Raw genomic sequence first — 19,566 nt, 5'->3', positions numbered from 1 at the left:
CAAGGGAAAGGGACGGGGCGTTGGGAAGAGGCATACGTGGACTGCTCCGTTCCTGCAAGCGCAAGTTGGCTGTGGCTAGCGTGGGGGGAAGCGTTCAAGCATTTCCCTCGCAGTCGAGGATGTCTACCTCTCACTCGAGGATGTCCGAGCGCATCGAAAGGGCTAAGCGGTGAGCGCTCGACGGTTTCCACACCTTTGATCCCACACCTTTTATTCGACGCCTTTTATTCTGCTCCTTTCCCCACTTGCAAAAGTGGAGGGAAAGGTACATCATCAGCTGCGCGTTCCAAACGAAGCTCGCAACTTGTGACGTCTAAATAAACGGAAGAAAAACGGCGCAGCGATTCAGATTGGCTCCCCACCACGTAAAAGCGGTGATGAAAAAAGTGCCTCCCCATTTGGCTGCAATTCGTTTTCTCACGCGTGGCGCTGTAATGCGGGGTTGCTTAAAAAAAAAAAAAAAACTTATCCATTTGGTTGAAGCCAGCCAACCTGCTAACATACACAGCATGGTTATCGCCCTTTCTGTTTTAAGTTAGCCTCATGCTGGTCGATCTGCATAAAAATATACACACACTACGACTCGTTTTGGAGTGCCTCAAAAAAAAAAAAATAAAAAATAACACAAAAAAGTGCTGTTAAGAAGAACCTACAATTTAAATGCCTTCCTCGTTACATATCCCATGTAAGCTTTAAAAATAAACGTACCCGTCCTTTTAAAAGAATTTAAAAACCTTTTTGTGTAAATCAAATTGAAACGCGTCTCACCCCAGATCAAACACAAATTTCGAATAACCATCCCAACGTCCGCATAATGAAGCAAAATTAACCCCCACGGAGTAAAACCCAGTTCTCCCAGTTTTATATTGCTTCAAAAGCTGGAAAAGCATAATTTCCATTTTGCTTCTCCTCGACGGGAAAAAAAAAAAAATTACACAACAGGTACTGTCGAACGGTTTACACTACGTCATTTTTTCGACTGGTGTTATTGCATGTTTACATATGCGTACTGTTGCGCCGTGCATGGAGTTGTTACATTCTTCGCATTTTTAAAACAGTCTCCCATCTTCCTCCTTTTCATGCATCCCTGAGCGCAGAATGTGCGCCAATACCTCACACGAACACGTCAAATGAGTTTATTAAAACTTTTGCAGCATGGGATGAAGATATACCCTTTTGCTATGAACCCCTTTCACATTCCCCGTACAGTTACATACATATCGCCCTTCACGCAGTACGATCGCCCGACCCGTTGAATACCAGCCATCACATCTTCCTCAGCCGAAACGTAAAAAAAAAAAATAAAAATTCACATAACACTTATTAAGGAACAATTCATCTGCATTAACTTTTGAAATATTGTAGCGCCCATATATTTATGGGCACATAGCATACTCATATTGTTTTTTTTTTTTTCCACTGCGATGTAGTGAGAAGGGGCCCCCCTTCACCACCCCCCTGTGTTTTTGTAACGAATATTTCAACTTGTATATGAGAAGGCCAAAAATTCGCTACGCCGCTTGAGATGCATACATATTTTTTACTTACGTGCCATTTTTTGAAGCAGGATCGCCTTTCCGTGTCGGCACTTCTTTTTCTCCTGCCCGTTCTCTTTAAACGTGCACCCAAGTCAAGCGCACGTATGAGTAGTGCCTATGATAATATAATACATACATATTAACTACCTGGTGACGGCCCAGTTTGGATGCTTTACCTTCATCACCCACATACGGCTATTCACATGTGCACGTGCCGCCTCCACCTGGAGAGTGAAGGAAGAACCCCACCCCCCAACCGCCGTACATGTATTATGTGTATAATAAAAATAGGTAAGCCATTCTACGTATATTTCGTTTATGCCTTGAGATATAGCCCTACGTTTGGGAGGCCCCCGAGAGAGATGCACATAAAACAAACCATGTTCGCTTGAGTGACCCGTTTGGGGTACCTTTTACTCAACTGGCAGCTCATCAGATACGCCTTCGCAGCTAACCGCCTCCCGAAGCAAGCACATACATGTAACAAATGTACATACATACATATATGTATATGGTATGTAATTATATACCTTGCGTATGCGCACGGAGAGTGCGCCCCCGTTTTTTTCGTGAGCACTTTACGCACGGCTCTCTTCGTCGGGCACGCCCTTTTGAGTACCATCTCCTGTGAGAGGCAGATGAGCATACACTGCGCTTCTTACATGGTTATGTTCATAAATATGCCCATTTTTTTTTTTTTTTTTTTTTTTTTTTTTTTTTATTCACAAGGAATGGTACACCAGAATACAAAAGGCTATTTCGCCCCCTCTGTAAAGGAAAAAAATAAAATATATTTTTTTTTAACTCCTCCTTTTTAAGCACATTTAACAGAATTGTAATTAAACTGATCGAGCATATTTACATTACAAGTGCAAAGATACAACCGAAAAGAAAAGCACAAAGTTTTGCCAGTTTGCGAAAGAGAGTTTTCTTCTTAACGCATTAGAGTTATACAGATACGTGTACGTTTAGAAAACCAGTCCTTGTGTTTCCCCCTCCGAGAGCGCACCACAGAAGTAGTAGCCATCAAGGAGCAGCGAACTAGCCCCCCGAACAGCCGCCAAACTGACAATCTGCCAAAGTGCTAAACTGCTAAACTGCCAAACTGCCCAACCGCCAAACCGCCTAACCGCCAAACCGCCTAACCGCTTCACCTGAGAGAATAACTCCTCCCCCCCTACCCCCGAACACCCCCCGTAGCTTAACAAAATGAATTCTTTCAAATTTAAAAACTCCACCACCGGTGCAAGTTTGCAAAGCGCGGCCAACATAACCTTGAGGCAAATTCTGGAGCCCAGCACTGTGGATTTACGCTCCAAAAAAACGCACATTGTTTGTACTTTGGGTCCAGCGTGCAAGTCCGTCGAAACGCTCGTGCAGTTGATAGACGCAGGTTGGTTCTTTCCCCCGGTGGAAGCGCAATTCACATGTGCATGATGTGGCGTTAGTGCTTTGGGTAGCGCTCCTTCCGTTCATCCCCTACCGAATGTGTGTCCATCCCGTGCACCACCTTATCCGCCCCCCCCATTACTTCCCCCCTACAGGAATGAACATTTGCCGATTCAACTTCTCCCATGGATCACATGACGATCACAAGGAAATGTTTAACAACGTGTTGAAGGCCCAGGAGCAGAGGCCAAACGCCTTATTGGGAATGCTGTTAGATACGAAGGGCCCCGAAATTAGAACGGGTCTTTTAAAAAACAAAGAAGCGCATTTAAAGGAAGGAAGCAAGTTAAAGCTAGTTACAGACTACGAATTTTTAGGAGACGAAACTTGTATTGCCTGTTCATACAAAAAGTTGCCACAAAGTGTAAAAGAAGGAAACATCATTCTAATTGCCGATGGGTCAGTTAGCTGTAAAGTGTTAGAAACACATGATGATCATGTGATAACAGAAGTGTTGAATTCAGCTACCATTGGAGAGAAAAAAAATATGAATTTGCCAAATGTTAAAGTGGACCTACCAGTTATAGGAGAGAAAGACAAAAATGACATTCTCAATTTCGCCATCCCCATGGGATGTAATTTCATAGCAGCTTCGTTTATTCAGTCAGCAGAGGACGTTAGGATGATTAGGAACTTGTTAGGCCCTAGGGGAAGGCATATCAAAATCATCCCCAAGATTGAAAATATTGAGGGCATTATTAATTTTGACAAAATTTTGGCTGAGTCTGATGGTATTATGATTGCCAGGGGGGACTTAGGAATGGAGATTTCTCCGGAGAAGGTTTTCCTGGCCCAGAAGCTGATGATTTCGAAGTAAGTCCATTTGGGTTTCCCCCAATGAGGCGAAGTTGGGGGGGTAGAGCGGTGCGCAGTTGGCAGTTTGCCCAGTTATCCACCCGCGAACCGGTGAAGCAGTTCATATGGCCCCCCTCCCACACCTACCACACCGCTTACCAACCTTGCACACCACTTTGTTGCCCATTTGCCCCACGAGAAAAGGATAAATTAAACTCGCAAATTAATTTTGTCCCCCCAAGTGGCGCATAAAATGAGTGAATGGACGACTCCGAACGTTTTGTTCGAGTCCCTTACTACTCAATCTTATAAGTCAGCTGATTGGTTATATTTGGAGCGTCCCTCGCTTCATTTATGTTTAAAATCATTTGGTGTTAAATTAAGATTACAATTTACCGTGCGTTTATCAAATTCGTAGTTATCGTGCATGATGGGAGGGGCTTTTTCGCATATGTGTGTCCAACGCGTGGGCGAGTCCCCCCCCTTTTGTGAAGCGCACACGAATGGCACTTCGCCCTTTTGTGTCGTTACTTTTGCCGCTTATTGGATACCCCTCCACGGTGCACCCCCCTCCTCATGACCTGCCTAACCTTTTACTTCCCCTTTTTACTGCCTTCCTCAGGTGCAACTTGCAAGGAAAGCCAATCATCACCGCCACCCAGATGTTAGAATCCATGACGAAGAACCCAAGACCAACAAGAGCCGAAGTGACAGATGTAGCCAACGCAGTGTTAGACGGAACCGATTGTGTTATGCTCTCCGGAGAAACAGCCGGTGGAAAGTTCCCAGTAGAAGCAGTCACAATTATGTCCAAAATTTGCTTAGAAGCCGAAGCGTGTATTGATTATAAATTGCTATACCAATCATTGGTCGGTGCGATTGACACTCCTATAAGTGTACAAGAAGCTGTGGCTAGATCAGCCGTAGAAACGGCGGAATCTATCGGTGCAGTTCTAATTGTAGCTTTAACCGAGACAGGATACACTGCTAGATTGATTGCCAAGTACAAACCAAGCTGCACCATCCTAGCCCTCAGTGCTTCTGACTCCACGGTTAGGTGCCTGAACGTACACAGGGGAATTACATGCATTAAAGTGGGATCATTCCAAGGAACTGATAACGTCCTGAGAAATGCCATAGAAATTGCCAAAGAAAGGAACCTAGTCAAAGTGGGAGACAGTGCGATCTGCATTCACGGCATTAAGGAAGAAGTCGCCGGAGCTACGAACTTGATGAAAGTGGTCCAAGTGGAGTAAAATGCACTACCGCAGAGTGCACACAGTTGTGCATGTGCTTATGTGCATGGGAAAGTTAAAAATGAAGAAGAGAGAGAGGAAAAAAACAGCAAATGGATTTCCCGTGCTTGTCTGCAGATGGGCCCAACTTGGCACCCTTAAAAAGTTAACAAGCAAAGTTAGCATAACAGAAGTGCGCACACATGCTTAGCAACCACTCCGAAATGGTGGTCGGGGAATACTGCAAGATGTCGCGGGGCGATCCGACGCCACACGTTTCGCCGCGCTGCATAATTATGCAGTATGGTCCTCTCTTGCACATACGCATACGTATGTGTGGGGGTCACCCCCCTCCTCCATGTACTGACCCACAGTGCAGAAAGGTACATAAATAAATGGGCACGAACACCTGCGTGGAAAAACCGCCCCAACGTAATCAAGCGGTTGACCGAACAAGCGAATAGGCGAACAGGCGGTTAATAATGGAGATGCTCTTATATGATGATCAATTATGCGCCCTTTTTTACGTAACCATTTTTCCTATATATATTCCGCTTGGCAAAGAAAAAAAAAAAAGGAACTTCCAAGAAAACAACCTGTTGTTGAATGAATGACCGTTTTAATTGTGCACACAACACGCGAAGTGTGTTAGTAAAAGTGTCGGGTTAAAATTATGTAGTGGGTCCACTGGTTGGAAAAGCTTAAATTAAGGCATTAAAAACGATGTAAACGATGTGATGGTATTTGCCACTCGCAAAGTACTTCATTTTTTGCTTAATCGGTGCGGAGCAAACGCGTCGTGGTGGTTCAAAGCTCTGCGGAAAGGTTTCTCCCTGTTTAGCATTCACACGAGGAGCAATGCTTCGTGATAATCGGGGTGGTTCCATTTGGTGTGCTTCCACAGTTGGAAAGTTTTGTCAGCAAAAACTGTTAAGCCATTTAAAGAGGCACACGAATAACGTCACATGTCCCCTTTTTTAATCATCGGTATTTTTACATAAAAATAATTGCACAGCTGCGGGTTCGTTCGTTGATTCTTTTCGAATGGGCGCCTTTGTTCCCAGCATGTTATGGATGCTCGAAGAGGAGAATGTCCTTCTTCCTACATTTTTCAAAAAGTTCCATTTGGTTGCCTTCAACGCCCTGGAGAAAAATGCCTGACCTGTTCATAAAAAAAAAAAAAAAAAAAAAAGGAAAAAAAAAAAGAAAACAAACAAAAAAAAGTGCACATAAAACAGCTAAATGGTCGCAAAAGTGCCAAAATAGCCTACAAACGAATGCCATTTTTAAGAGAACGCTTTAACAATGTGGCAGAAAATATAAAAAAGCGCGCGAAGGGGTTCATTTGGCTCATGGGAAACAGTTCATCCCGTTACACATGCAGGCACGTACATTCATCCAATTAGTCAACGCTAATGTGTTCCTTGGGGTTAACAAGAAGGAGAGTTCTTTGCTTTTTAAGTGTACACTCAGATTGTGACTCCTTTACGGGCGCATAAACTCGCGCGAAGGGTATTGCGAACGCGTGTGCAGGTAAGCACAGGAAACAACTAAACCGAGCAGTTCCTACATGGTTGAAAATCGCACAAAAAGTGAGTTTATTTTTTAGCGGCGTAATTTATTCTTTTTGGATTGACATAGACACAATTATGAACTAACACTGAGGTAAAAAAAAAAAGAGAAACGTCAGTTATGCCCCCCTAGAAAGACAAGATGATACGAAAAATTGCGGAAAGAGGAATTATGAAAAAAAATGCACACCGGAGTTACTTCCATTTGGGTAAACACAGTGGGGGGTTCTTCCTCAGTGACAGAAGGTATGTAAGCTACGAGGGTGGCTTGAAACAGGGGAGGAACCATTTAGGCAATGATCCTTCTGAGGGGAGCAACACCGTTGATAGCTGCATTGGCAGCGCACCCCCCGGGGAGGAAAACAAAATAGTCGTACACCAAAAGTACAAAGTGCAAGTGGCGCTGTGCATAGACAGATTCCCCCTGACCTTTGAGCAGGAGGAGTTTGAAAAAGATTTCGAAGATTTCAAAGACAAGTGGCTTCAAAAAACGAACAACAATTTGAATATCGACGAGGAATTTTTACACATGAAATATAATTTGAGTTCCTTTCACGATCGGAAAAAGGAAAATCACATTGAGAGCGCCAACTTGGAAGATGAAATGGGGCACCAAAAAGGAAAAAAAGATAAAGGTGTTAATCATCTGCCAGGTGAAGAAGCGACGTCTGCAGAGAGTGACGACCTCGAGAATTTGTTTGCCATAGAAGGTATACAAAACATTTTAAGCGAAAAAGAAAAAAAAAAAAAAAAAAAAAACGATGGAGATGCGAATGAGGAAAAAAAAAAAAAACACGATGATGATCATGAAAGCGAATATAACTACACAAGTGTTATGAGGAAGCCAAATCATTTTTTATACTTAGTGGTGAAATATAAAAAAACAAATAAGTGGATGTTCCCATTGATGGATTTTAAAAAAAAATTAACAATCAGACAAAATTTACAACACTTATGTACGGAACATTTAAAATGTGAAATGCCATTTTTTATTGGCTACTGCCCTTGTACGTTTGAAAAAAGAAAATATAAAATTCCCCTTTCGTTTAACGAAATTATCGGGAGGAAAATCTTCTACTACAGAGCGCATTACCTGAACCACGGCGTCAACTTGGATCTGTCTAACAATGAGCATATAAATGACTTTGCGTGGCTGTCTCGCTCCGAGCTGAAGGACTTCCTCTCCAGCAGTAAATACCAAGTCATAAAGGACGCCCTCCCCCTGACGTGAGGAAAAGCGGCATGGGGGAAAAGTTATCGTGTGGGTGGTTTCTTATGTGGTTGCTTATGTATGTGCCTATGTATGTACTTATGCAGGTGCCTATGTGCATACTTATGTAGATGCCCCCTTTGGCTCCCTTTTTTACGCTTAATAGGACGGGTTTCACCCCTTCGTGCTAGTTGCCCACATCGAAATTGACCCGCTCCATCTCCTTTTTAATTTGATCCTTCACCGAATGGCCATCAGCACGAGTAGCACTCGACTCGGCCTGCAAGTTACCATCATCTGCATTTTTTGCGGCCGTCCCATTTTCATCATATAACTTTTGAAAGTACTCCCTTGACCATTCGTATATTTTTTTTTTAATCACATGCTCATCTTCGGAGGACTCGGCTGGATTGTGAAGTATCATGTTTTTCGCGTAGGCCACCAGGATGCCATTCAGCTTTTCCGAAATGGTTATTTCTTCCGATAGGTCAGCCGCGTCCGTTTGGCAGTCCACCTCTCGCTCCATGTGGTAAGGCATAAAAGCGGCGAAGTAGCAGCGGAGCGAAGAAGCGAAGCGGTGATATGCAGACGCGTCGAATCGGAGGGGGGACCCACCCTCAGCATGTATATCACACGGATGCACAGAAAAAACGGGGCTTGTGCACAATTAGGCACGCTTTCTCCCCCCGCGGGAGCAAATAAAAGGATATGCAAGTAGATATGCACACCTTCCTAAGTCCATATGTCTGCTAGGCTATTTTAGAGGGCGCACATTCATGCTACCCCTTAGTTTGTGAGTTCTCTGCTTGGAAACCCCAATTACGAACCTCATTCCTTCGTTTTGCAGAATATGCGCAAATCCTTTTCTGCAACTTTTTATTTCTCCTTATCGATGCGCAGTTCAACAGAAATATTAAGCGAATTGTTTTACTTCCTTGTCCCTTACACGAGAGTTTATATAATGTAAAAAAAAAAAAAAAAAAAAAAAGACGAGGGAGAACATCGGATCTGCGTGTCGCTTTCCTTTTCGCGAATAGGAAAAAGTCACGCAGAAGACATTTAAGAGACTTACTTTGCACTCCTCATGATACCATTTTGGCATTTCCCCTTCTACCGCGGGGGATAAAAAAAAAAAAAAAAAAAAAAATCAGCGCTAAATTTGGTCCTACTTTGCTAAAAGGGAGAAACGTGCTATTCAGACTCCTCTTTTTTTTTCTCCCTTAAATGAGAAGTTATGATAAACGTTACGAGAAAATTAGGCTCTCTTCCCCTTCAGGTGTACACTACTCCCTCTTTTTAGTTTTTCCCGTTTGGGAAAAGAATCCAACAGCACGTCGGGTAGCGCAAATATATACGCTCAATAATCCAAATCATTCGAAATATGCCCACCTTATGAGGAAGCAAAGTCATTGTGATTAACAGAAAAGGGAACGGCCTAACGGCATTGCCACATATTGTTAATTTGACCATGTCTTGTACGGAGGGAGGAAGACAAACGGATGGACCTTCCGTTACGTTTCTATGGGAAAGGCAGACCGACGGCAGTTACAACGCAGAGAATATTTTATGACCAGCAATTTGGGTTTCCCCCCCAATGGAAAAATTAATGTACGTGCTTCTCTGCGCTGGTAAAATGGGGGCACACAAAAGGTAGCTATTATGTAATCGCCTTGTTGTTCACCCCTTTGCGCGATCTTTCCTTCTTTCCTATTTGTGCATACAACTTCCAGCTCGGCCATATTTACGAACAAAAAAACGAACACAACAGGGCTGACCTCATCACGGCAAATGGGAAAAGGAAATGTATCAAATGAGGGAGCAAACATATAGGCATAATGTGCAAGTGGTTATATAACTACACCACGTTAACGCCACATGGGCCACACATATACCCACCGCGCTAGCACATAATGGTGTAAACATTGCTGCAGTTTTTTTATCACAATAAATAAGTTTTCCGCTTCTAACAGTTCGGTTTGCTGAACCTTTCCTTTCGGAATTAAGCTACCTCAATTTCACTCACACCAAATTAGTGATTGGCAGTGATTTCAGTTTGCATTCTTTATTCTTTCCGCTCGCCTCTTTTCCCTGCGTAGCGGCGATGTCATTTTTTCACGGCCAGTCCCTCCGCCAAAATTTGCTACACTCAAAGGGGGTATAAATCCACCATTTGCAATTTTTAAAAAATTAAAATGCAGAATTTAAGATGGCTAAAAAAGGGGAGAAGACTTTTCCCCCCAGCCGCGAAAAACTCCTTTGTGTGTCTGCCAACCATGCGTACGTGGTCCCATGTTGTAAATAAAAACATTCATAATCATGCGCATAAGCGAAATATTTACGAATCAATTCCTGTGGTATTCCTTTGCGTATACATTTGTGCAGGCCGATCGTAAAAGCTTTTTAATTAGGGGAAAATTAAAATTAAGTAAAATGCAAAATTGGCATGGTACGCGAATATGCGCTTCATTTATGCGAGGCGAAGTTATCAATTTTGTTCATTCACGAATGACGCAATTTTCTATTTTTTGCTGTGTTCCAAATTATGCTTTAAAAAATTACTGCTAAGGTGGGAAAAACGTAGTTGCGGCAAAGAGGGGGAAAAATACTGCTATATATTGCGTTGGGAAAGGAAATATTGCCGAGCGTTTTTTAGGTGCCTCTTTTTTTCCCTTTCCTTTGCAATTTTTGCGTTTCGCCCCCTCACCGTTTTGCCGCTTAACCGCTTAACCGCATGACCGCCTCGCCGCGTTTTCTTTTTTCCCGTGCGCGAATGCAGTTCACGTACGAACAATTAACTTGGGCGGAATAATACCCGTACATGGATTTAAATTGAAGCAATTTTACGCGCGCGGGAATTTGTAAAACGCCAATTTCGAGTACGCGCGCTTTGCGCATAAATTGCCAACACGCATAATGTGAATATATATATGTATAAAAGTATACATATGTATATGCATCGTATTATTTACTCAATCCATACCTACATGTGCGAACGGACGTACATGTACTGCGATGCGCTGTGCCGTACGGTACCCCATGCGCGTGCCCCCTTAACGTACGTTCATACGCAGTACGCGCGCGAGTTTCCATGCCCGCGCAGGGGCACAGTACCGATGGGCAATTCCTAAGCGAAACGCCGCGCGCGCACGTGCGACATGCGACATGCGAACGAGTACGGGCAGCGCTATGGGGATTTGTCGCCCTGTGCCCTCTGCATATACCGCTATTTTTTATGGCAGGCAATAAATAACATACCACATGGTATATACATATATATATACTATATATATATATATATATAGCTCATTCCGACTGGCTGCACAAATGACGCACGTCGTTGTGCTAACCCCGCAGCAACATATGCAGGGAGGTACATCCCAATACTACACGTATACCAGCGCCGTGCATACCCCGTGAGTGGTTTATTTATACGCACGGTACCTGTTCATATACGCGCCTGTACATATGCGCTTTAACATACTTGCATAGGTAATATCCCATGCGCGCAATTGCATGGCTACATTTATGTGCCACATTTTACATGCACATATGGCAGCTCCAAGCTCCTTGCATGCTCCCGCGCGCTTAAAATAAAAGCACTTGACGAAAAGGTTGTCAACTGTGCCGACTGCTTCAGGCCAACTGGTACGTGTCAACTGGTACATGCTAACTGGTACATGCTAACTGCCACACGCCAACCGCTTTATGCCAACTGCTTCACGCCAACTGCTTCCCACCAACGTGACAATATGCGTATCATGGCCCCTTCTACAAACTCGACCAAACTTGACGTGCTTCGTTCCGCGCTAAAAAAAAAAATAAATATATGCGAACAGGTGAAAGATGCCTCTACATAATAAATGTTTAAAAAAAAAAAAAAAAGAGTTAGCAAAATCCACGCTGTTGTTTTTTAGCCCAATTTAATAAAAAAATTGATTTGTCGAATTGGAACAAAATTGCATACATGTTTGTGAGCAATAAAAGAGGCGATACATAGGAGGCAGATTTTTTTTTTTTTTTTTTTTTTTTTTTCGCAAGCTTGGCGATTTTTAAGAATTAATTTTCCTTTTTGAGTTTTTTTCCTGTACATGTGCGGAAGTACTTTATGCAAAAGTGTATGCATATTGACACGCATATGTACATATGTACGTATGTACGTTTGTACAAATGTACGCATGTACCGTGTGCACGTATGCACAATTTTAAGTATTCCTCTTAAACGCACGCATACGCGCACAGCCCCCCACCGCTGCGGCCCCCGCTCGAGGTCCAGGCACGGGCCAATCAGGGGAAACCACCAGAGCCATGGGCACTCGTAAATGAAACAGCTGCACCGTTAGAAAAGCGAGCCCCTCGCGACGTTCTCAGCCTTCAGGGCTTTGGGAATTTCCGCAATTTATGCAGTTTGTGCAGCTCCTGCTATATCTGCGTTTTCTACGGTTTATGCCTTTTTTGCACCGCGCACACGGGAAAAACGGGCCAGCAAAGTGGACGAGCCGAACGAGTAGTACCACACCAAGCGCGCGAAGTGTGCCGCTCGCCGCGAAACACCTTCGAAGAAGACCTGTCACGTAGGACGTACCTTAAACGGGCACCGTGGCACTCGCACCGTAACGCCGCAACGCTGCAACGTTGAAAAGAACACCCATCCGAATATGAAACCAAAGAGTATCCCCCGAAGCACGCACCACAGAGGCACGACAAAGAGCGCAAAAAATAGCAGAAGAAGCGTTTTGTTGCGCAAGAAGGGAGGAGCCGAGGAACAGAAAGGGGAAGAGGAGTAACCCAGGGAAACGCAGATCAACGAAGAGAAGCGCAGAGTATCGCAGAGCAACGCAGAGCAACACAGAGCAACCCCCCGAACGGCAGCCACACACAACACGCAGTATATATCATGAAGAGTGTTGAACACGACAATGACGCAGCCTCGCAAGGAAATGAAGTAAAAGAAGAAGTTGTAAACCAGTACATTCTAAATAAACTGAGCCTAATTTTTAACAACAATATTAAGTCCATATCTCAAGATGATGATAATCTGAATGAAGAAGAAAGCGAAAGAGAAAAATACAGGAGAGCAGACACCAACTCAACCAATGATATTAGCACCACGACAGTAGGAGGGGAGAAAAATGCTCCGCTAAGCAAAAAAAATAGCTCAGTAAATATCATCGAAAGGAATAACACCAATGTTGTGGATGTGTGTAGTACGAGTAATCACCAGGGGGGGGTTAGCAGCACAGCGCCGGGCACGGAAAAAAGCCTTTTGAGCGTCCCCAATGTGAACATCATCAACGTGAGCAGCACCAATGTGAGCACCACCCACGTGAGCACCACCCACGTGAATGAGAAGAATAATCTGAACATCGTTGACATAAACGACATGCACGTTTTGGAAAACAACTCCCTAAGTAATTCGCTAGAGAAGGACATCCTAATGCATAATGGGGGCCAGGTGAAGAGGGAAAATACCCTCGAAAAAGCCAACAGCATCAGCATTAACGACCTGTTCAAGCTAAACTCAGATGCGTATCTAAACATTGACAGCTCGCTGAAGAAAGGGAACCTCAGCGAAATTTTAACAAACGAGAATAATCTGAACATGTATAGCCACTTCAATGGGGCCAACATCAGCAGCAGCGTTGTGAAGAAAAACGAACGATGGAAAAGATACATTAAATGTATAGAACCATTTTTAGATGTCCATACGATTATAAATCTAAGTCAAACGTGTAAATTTTTTTACAAGAGGAAATATAAAGTATGGCATAATAGGTTAATATTTAATAGCTATTTAGGGTATAACCCTAGGGTACTCTACGAATATGTTTTTCCGAGAATCTATAAGCACATTCACAGGTCAGTGAGGAGAAGGCTTTGTCTAGATTTCACCATGTGCACTTTAATAAAAGACATAACCGTAGCGAATGTACTGAATCAGATTTACAACTTTGATTCTTTAAATACCAAGCATTTGTTTATTTATAATTTGCAAGAAATTTACTTTGACTTTTGCCATCACTTGACCGATAAGACCTTAGAAGTTTTGGCGCAGACCAGATTGCCCTCTTTAAAAACGCTAAGTATAAAATGTGTCCGCAACAAATACCTCACGTGCGCCCCCTTGACAGTCATGTTGAGGAAAAACAACTGGCCAGTGTTTACCAATTTTATTTGTTCCTTTTCCAATGCGTGGCTAGAACCCATTTTCATTATGGCCAATTTTATAATCAATCGAGCGAACAATCAGAATCATTTGATTTACCATAAGTTGAAGAATCTACGGAAGACGTTAGAGACGATGAAAAATTTTGACAATTCCATCGTTTCGTCATCTGCTCATGAGGAATGCAACCGTAGGATTATTAACGAAAGCAGTAGTTACAATTTTATGAGCTTGCAGAGCTGTGCGGATGGAAGTAGCAGCATGGAAAAGTCCAATTTTGCAGACTACACCTGTACGCATGGGCACAACAACGCGGGGTGCACTGGTGTTTGCAGTGGTGTGTGTAGTGGCAGCTGCCCCAACGGATGTGCCAGCGCCTTCCCAAGTGGGTACCCCAATGAGTGCACCAACACTTGTAGCAACACCTGTAGCAATAATGTGTACAGCCGCAGTCGTGACCAGGACAGAAGCCGAAACGCCGGCAGCAAGAAAAAACTGAAATCTCTACTGAATAGCGAAACAGAGTGCAGCATCAGTCAGTCCGAAACGAATAACAACTTTAGCCTTTTTAACAATTTTTTCTACAATACTATGAAGCACTTTGGCTATTCCTCGAAGATGCAGAATGGGTTGCCGTACCCGGACTATAGCACCCTTGCGAAAAGTTCCCCGCAGAGCCGGAAGGACGAGCTGCAGGTGCCGGCCGCTGGTTCGAGGCCACACGGCAGCGCGGTCAGCATGGGGAGCGGCGTCGGGATGGGAAGCGGCGTCGGAATGGGTAGCAGCTACGGCGGGAACATCCACGGCAAGTGCGGGGGGAAGAACTCCACCGCAGACCCCAGCCACAGCGGAAGCAACACCCCCCAGCCGCACGAGGGGCACGACGGGGCGCACCACCATCACCATCATGAGCATGCACACCATGATCATGCACACCACGATAATGCACACCACGATCATGCACACCACGATCATGCACACCACGATCATGCACACCACGATCATGCACACCACGATCATGCACACCACGATCATGCACACCACGATCATGCACACCACGATCATGCACACCACTACCATCCACACCATGAGCATGCACACCACTACCACCCACACATCCGCGCGCACGAGAAGAAGGACATCTTTGACGAGTTCCTCTCGGGCGAGTGCACCGCAACGTGCAGCAACGAGAAGAGCAGCCCCGCGAACGAGCCGGAGAGTGGCACCTCTGCGAAGCACGAATGTAGAGGGGCAGACGGCAAGTGCCTGAAGAGGGAAGAAGATGAAGAGAGTTACAACGCCGAGGAGAGGGGAAACACGGGAGAGGCCCACCAGAACAGTCACAACGATGGAGGTAGCAGCTGTTGCGAGAAGAGGAGGCAGACGAATGAAAATAGCAAGAGGAAGAACGGCGAGAAGGGGTCCCCCGAAAATGCAGAGGAGGATACGAAAATTCGAAGAGTAAGGGAAGGCGAGGAGGAGCGAAATGAGAAGAGGATCGACAATGAAAGGAGGAGCGATAAAGAAGCGAGCGAAGGGGTGAGGGAGGATCCCCAGGGGAATAACCCAAGTGATAAAAGGAGCCATAAAAGGCACGAAGAAGAGGAAGAGGATGAAGAGCACCTGCACGAAAATAACAGTGTAAGCCCCGCGGAGGAGAAACATGCAGTGAGGGAAGCACATGGGGCAGAAAAAAAAAACCATAAAAAAAAAAAATTGGAAAAGAAAAATTTCTATGAAAGTAAAAAAAGCAGTCGAATAGGAAGCAATAAAAAATCCAAAGTGCTAACAGCAGAGAATATCTTCTGCATGAATATTTTACACAACAATGTGAATACCTTTGATGAGGAAGAGGAAGACGAAGAAGATGATGAGGATGATGAAGAGAAAAATTTGAACAAGTGCCGATGTAATGGAAAGAGTTGTATATACACCACAGAAGAAATTAACTTCAAATGTAAATGTGACGACTGCCCTTTTGCCAATGGCTACAAAAATTTAATATCTGTGGATGACCCCTACATCCAGTCGCACTTTGTGCAACCCAATTTAGATATCCTCGGCTCATGGGGAAGCAAATGCTTCCTCGAAAGTATAGGGCTAGACATCTACGTCAAGGGGTACAGCGTAGCGTTGAAAAATGAAAATATTAAAATTTGTGTAAAGTTAAGTAAAAAGATACAAGAAGAGCTATACGATTTGAGCAAGAGCGAGAAGTATAAAAATAATAACTTGGTTTATCTCCTCAGAGATAAGGGAAGCGAATTGCTGTCGAACACCCCGCTAACCATCGAAACGGATGAGAACAGAGGAATCGACATTTGGACTTTGCCCATATCGCTGGCTATTAGCAAAAAGAATAGGTACCTCTTCTATTTGGTACTAAAAGGAGGGGCCAAAATTGACATTTGGGACTACTTGGGGAAGTCCCCCCTGTACATCGCGTGCGAAAATGAGTCGAAGGAGTTCGTGGAGGTGCTCCTGGAAGAGAGGAGGAAGCGGAAGAAGAAAAATAACATCATCCAGTACAGCTATAAGAGCTCTGTCACGATGGATCGGGAGGGTTCCTTAGCAGATGGTGCCAACATTGGTAACGACGCGCGGGTGCACTCCACACAGGTGCACGCCGCACAGGTGCACTCCACACAGGTGCACACCGCACAGGTGAATGATGCATCTCTGGGTGCATCGCCCCCCGCCGCTACGGAAGTGGAGAAAAGTGCCCCCAAGGGGGGAAGTTCACCAGAAGGAGGTTCCCCCGAGAAGGGCAGCTCCCTCGATAAGGCAAACTCCCCGGATAAGGCAAACTCCCCGGATAAGGCAAACTCCCCGGATAAGGGCAGCTCCCCCGATAAGAGTAGCTCCCTCGATAAGGCAAACTCCTTCGATAAGGGGAGCTCCCTCGAGAAGGCAAACTCTTTCGATAAGGGAAGCTCCCTGGAGAAGCAAAACTCAAACGATGCAGAGTCAACCACGTGGGAAGGACCCAAAAAAAATAATGACAATTGCAACACAATTTGTGTAAGTCCCTATGGAAACACATGCGACAGTTATTATGTAACCTTCCCCATAGACATAGAAAATGGGTACATCCCTCTGAACATCGCCATTAAGAAGAAAAATTTCTCCATCGTGAATTCGCTAGTGAAAAATGGAGAGAATTTGAATATCATCTGTCCCTTCGTGAGGGACTACAAATCTCCCCTCTACCTCGCCTGCGAAAATAACATAAGCGAAATTATACAGCTGTTACTGGAAAATAAGGCCAACCCGAATTGGTGCTACCATAACAAATTCACCCCCATTTTGCTTGCCTACAATTTAAACAAAGCCTGGGTGAATCATTTTATTGATGCAGGGGCAGGAGAAAAACCATGCGATAGGCATATTCTAACGGAAGTCCTATCTTGCGCCATTTTTAAAAATGACCTCTCAACTGTGCAATTGTTGTTGAAGAAGTATCCGCAGCTGCTACAGAAGGAACATAATTTATGGTCCCTCCCATTTATCCAGGCATCCAAATTGGAGAGACTAAACATTTTAAAATATTTGCACACATTGAAGAAGGAAATTATTAACCAGCTAGATTCAAACAATGTGTTGTCTCCAATCCATGCTGCCGCAGAAGAAGGGAATTTGGAGATTTTAAAATTTTTACTTGAAAATAATGTAAATATAAATTTAACAAATAAATACCATCAAAATGCTCTGCATATTGCTTGTCTGGAGAATCAGGAGAAGGCTGTCCAGCTGCTGCTATCTCATAACATTGATGTGAATTGTAAAGACAACATCAATGGGGAGTGCCCCCTCATGATCTGCATCCGAACGAGGAACGAAATCCTAGCGCATCATATTCTTAATGAAGGGAAGAATATCAATTATAACCTTACCAATATACACGGAGAAACTGCCCTAATATACTCCATTTTTTATGGCCTCTACGACATTGCCGATGTGCTGATGACCAGAGGAGCCGACGTCTCAGTTAGGGACATCAATGGAGATAAGTCCTACAACGTCGCGTGCGAGAGGGTGCTCTCCCACAGGACTTGCAAAAAGGTTCTGAAGAAATTCCTCAAACTGTATAGGTCTCAAAATAAGAACTTCCTCCCCAAGAAGAACAAAATTAACAAGAAGAATAAATTCTACCAGTCGTACCAGAGCATCAACCAGAGCTTCCTCAGCATCTTCCGCATCAAGAAGGAGAAAAAGAAGAAGAAGCCCCAGTCGCCCTACGCGGTTGAGAACGACGAGGCCGTCCTTCGCGATTAGTTAGAAGTGGTTAGCTACCAGCGGTTGGCTACTAGCAGCTGAGCGGTCAAGCTACATGTGCTGTGCGCGGCTAAGCTGCATGTGCCACGCGCGGAACGCGCCGTTCTCGTGCTGCGGGGTGCCGGTGTGGGGCAGTCGACCGTTAACACGGGCCGGCCTCGTCTTAGCGCCCAAACCAAATTAAAGTGTAAAAATTTGTTACGAAGACTGCCAAAGCGGAGGAAACATTTTGTTTATGTAAAAGCCAAGTCCTCCAAAACGCGCGCTCGCCCCGCACGGCACACGTACATGCATGTGTACATATGTGTAGCGGTGTGTGTAGCGGTATGTGTTGCGGTATGTGTATTACTATTTTGAAGGGGCGAGGCAGGAACGCACATGTGCAGGCATGCCCGAGCAAGTACATGCATCCCCGCGCAGGTGAATGTATGCCCGCGAATGCGCATGTATGCCTGCCCGCCTTGCAATGTTTTTTAATTAAAATGTTTCACCTTTTTAAGGCACAGCACTTGTGCATGTTTATGTGTATGTTTAGGTTATATGCGTGTGAGTTTTTTTTCTTTTTTTTGTATGTATAGCGCACATATATATATGCCCCCGTTTGTACGCGCACATGTGCGTACGCGTGTGTGTATGAGTTGTGCAGGTGTAGCCAGCGAGTAGTGAGCATCATGACGAGGCAGAAATGCTGCAATTATTAGGTTATTAATTTTGTGTTTTTTTTTTTTATAGTTTGTAAAGTAATTATTTTTGCCGCCATTTTGCTAGCACTCGTGCCTTCATTAATTTTGAGAAGACCACCTCATTATCATCATCACATTATTGTTGCCTTTTCATTGTCACCACATCGCTGCCTTTCTGTTTATTACTATATTTTATAATTTTTTTTTTTTCTTTTTTTTTTTTTTTTTTTTCTGTCTCCCCAAATTCGTCCATTTACAGGGTTCGCCACTTTATGTGAACCGCTTAGCAGAAGGCGATTCCGAAATGATTAGGACAAAAATCCACAAAAATGTGAAATGATAATTATAGCTTTGCGAGGTTGCTTGCTACGTAGTAGAGCAAAAAAAAAGGGGGCGACCTGCCGCAAAGGGTTCTCGTTTTGGGCTTAGCGCGGCACCCCAATTTGAGCAGCGCTGCCTATGGCCATTGGAATGGGGGGTACACCGACTGATGGGCCTACGTCGCCCATGAGCTGTACATTACTGGGCTAGCAACCTGCCAAAAAGGGGGGCACCGACGGGGTGTCACACGTGCCAAATTACATATCACATATGCACACGTGTGCGCGCTGCGAACACATCACGTGAATTCTCGCGTAGGCTCTAGC

The 19,566-nt window shown here is 44.3% G+C and overlaps 4 protein-coding genes across 4 annotated transcripts; 3 read left to right on the top strand and 1 right to left on the bottom strand.

Moving 5' to 3' along the window:
• Window positions 1-2,258: 2,258 nt before the first annotated feature.
• PVX_114445 (pyruvate kinase, putative) lies at window positions 2,259-5,577 on the top strand. The gene is made up of 3 exons (XM_001616227.1): window positions 2,259-2,931; window positions 3,083-3,800; window positions 4,405-5,577. Exons 1-3 carry the CDS (start codon window positions 2,748-2,750, stop codon window positions 5,036-5,038), a joined length of 1,536 nt encoding a protein of 511 aa, XP_001616277.1. The 5' UTR covers window positions 2,259-2,747; the 3' UTR covers window positions 5,039-5,577.
• Window positions 5,578-6,261: 684 nt separating this feature from the next.
• PVX_114450 (hypothetical protein, conserved) lies at window positions 6,262-7,819 on the top strand (the record flags this gene model as incomplete). Its single annotated transcript, XM_001616228.1, has 1 exon — window positions 6,262-7,819. Exon 1 carries the CDS (start codon window positions 6,731-6,733, stop codon window positions 7,817-7,819), a length of 1,089 nt encoding a protein of 362 aa, XP_001616278.1. The 5' UTR covers window positions 6,262-6,730.
• Window positions 7,820-7,985: 166 nt separating this feature from the next.
• PVX_114455 (hypothetical protein, conserved) lies at window positions 7,986-8,336 on the bottom strand (the record flags this gene model as incomplete). Its single annotated transcript, XM_001616229.1, has 1 exon — window positions 7,986-8,336. One exon carries the CDS (start codon window positions 8,334-8,336, stop codon window positions 7,986-7,988), a length of 351 nt encoding a protein of 116 aa, XP_001616279.1.
• A 4,356-nt stretch (window positions 8,337-12,692) lies between these two features.
• PVX_114460 (uncharacterized protein) lies at window positions 12,693-18,236 on the top strand (the record flags this gene model as incomplete). Its single annotated transcript, XM_001616230.1, has 1 exon — window positions 12,693-18,236. One exon carries the CDS (start codon window positions 12,693-12,695, stop codon window positions 18,234-18,236), a length of 5,544 nt encoding a protein of 1,847 aa, XP_001616280.1.
• Between the last annotated feature and the right edge of the window lie 1,330 nt (window positions 18,237-19,566).

Source organism: Plasmodium vivax, chromosome 11, assembly GCF_000002415.2.
Source record: "Plasmodium vivax chromosome 11, whole genome shotgun sequence".
NCBI lineage: Eukaryota > Apicomplexa > Aconoidasida > Haemosporida > Plasmodiidae > Plasmodium > Plasmodium vivax.
Note: the sequence above shows the minus strand (reverse complement) of the source record. Positions and strands in the feature narration are given on the sequence as shown.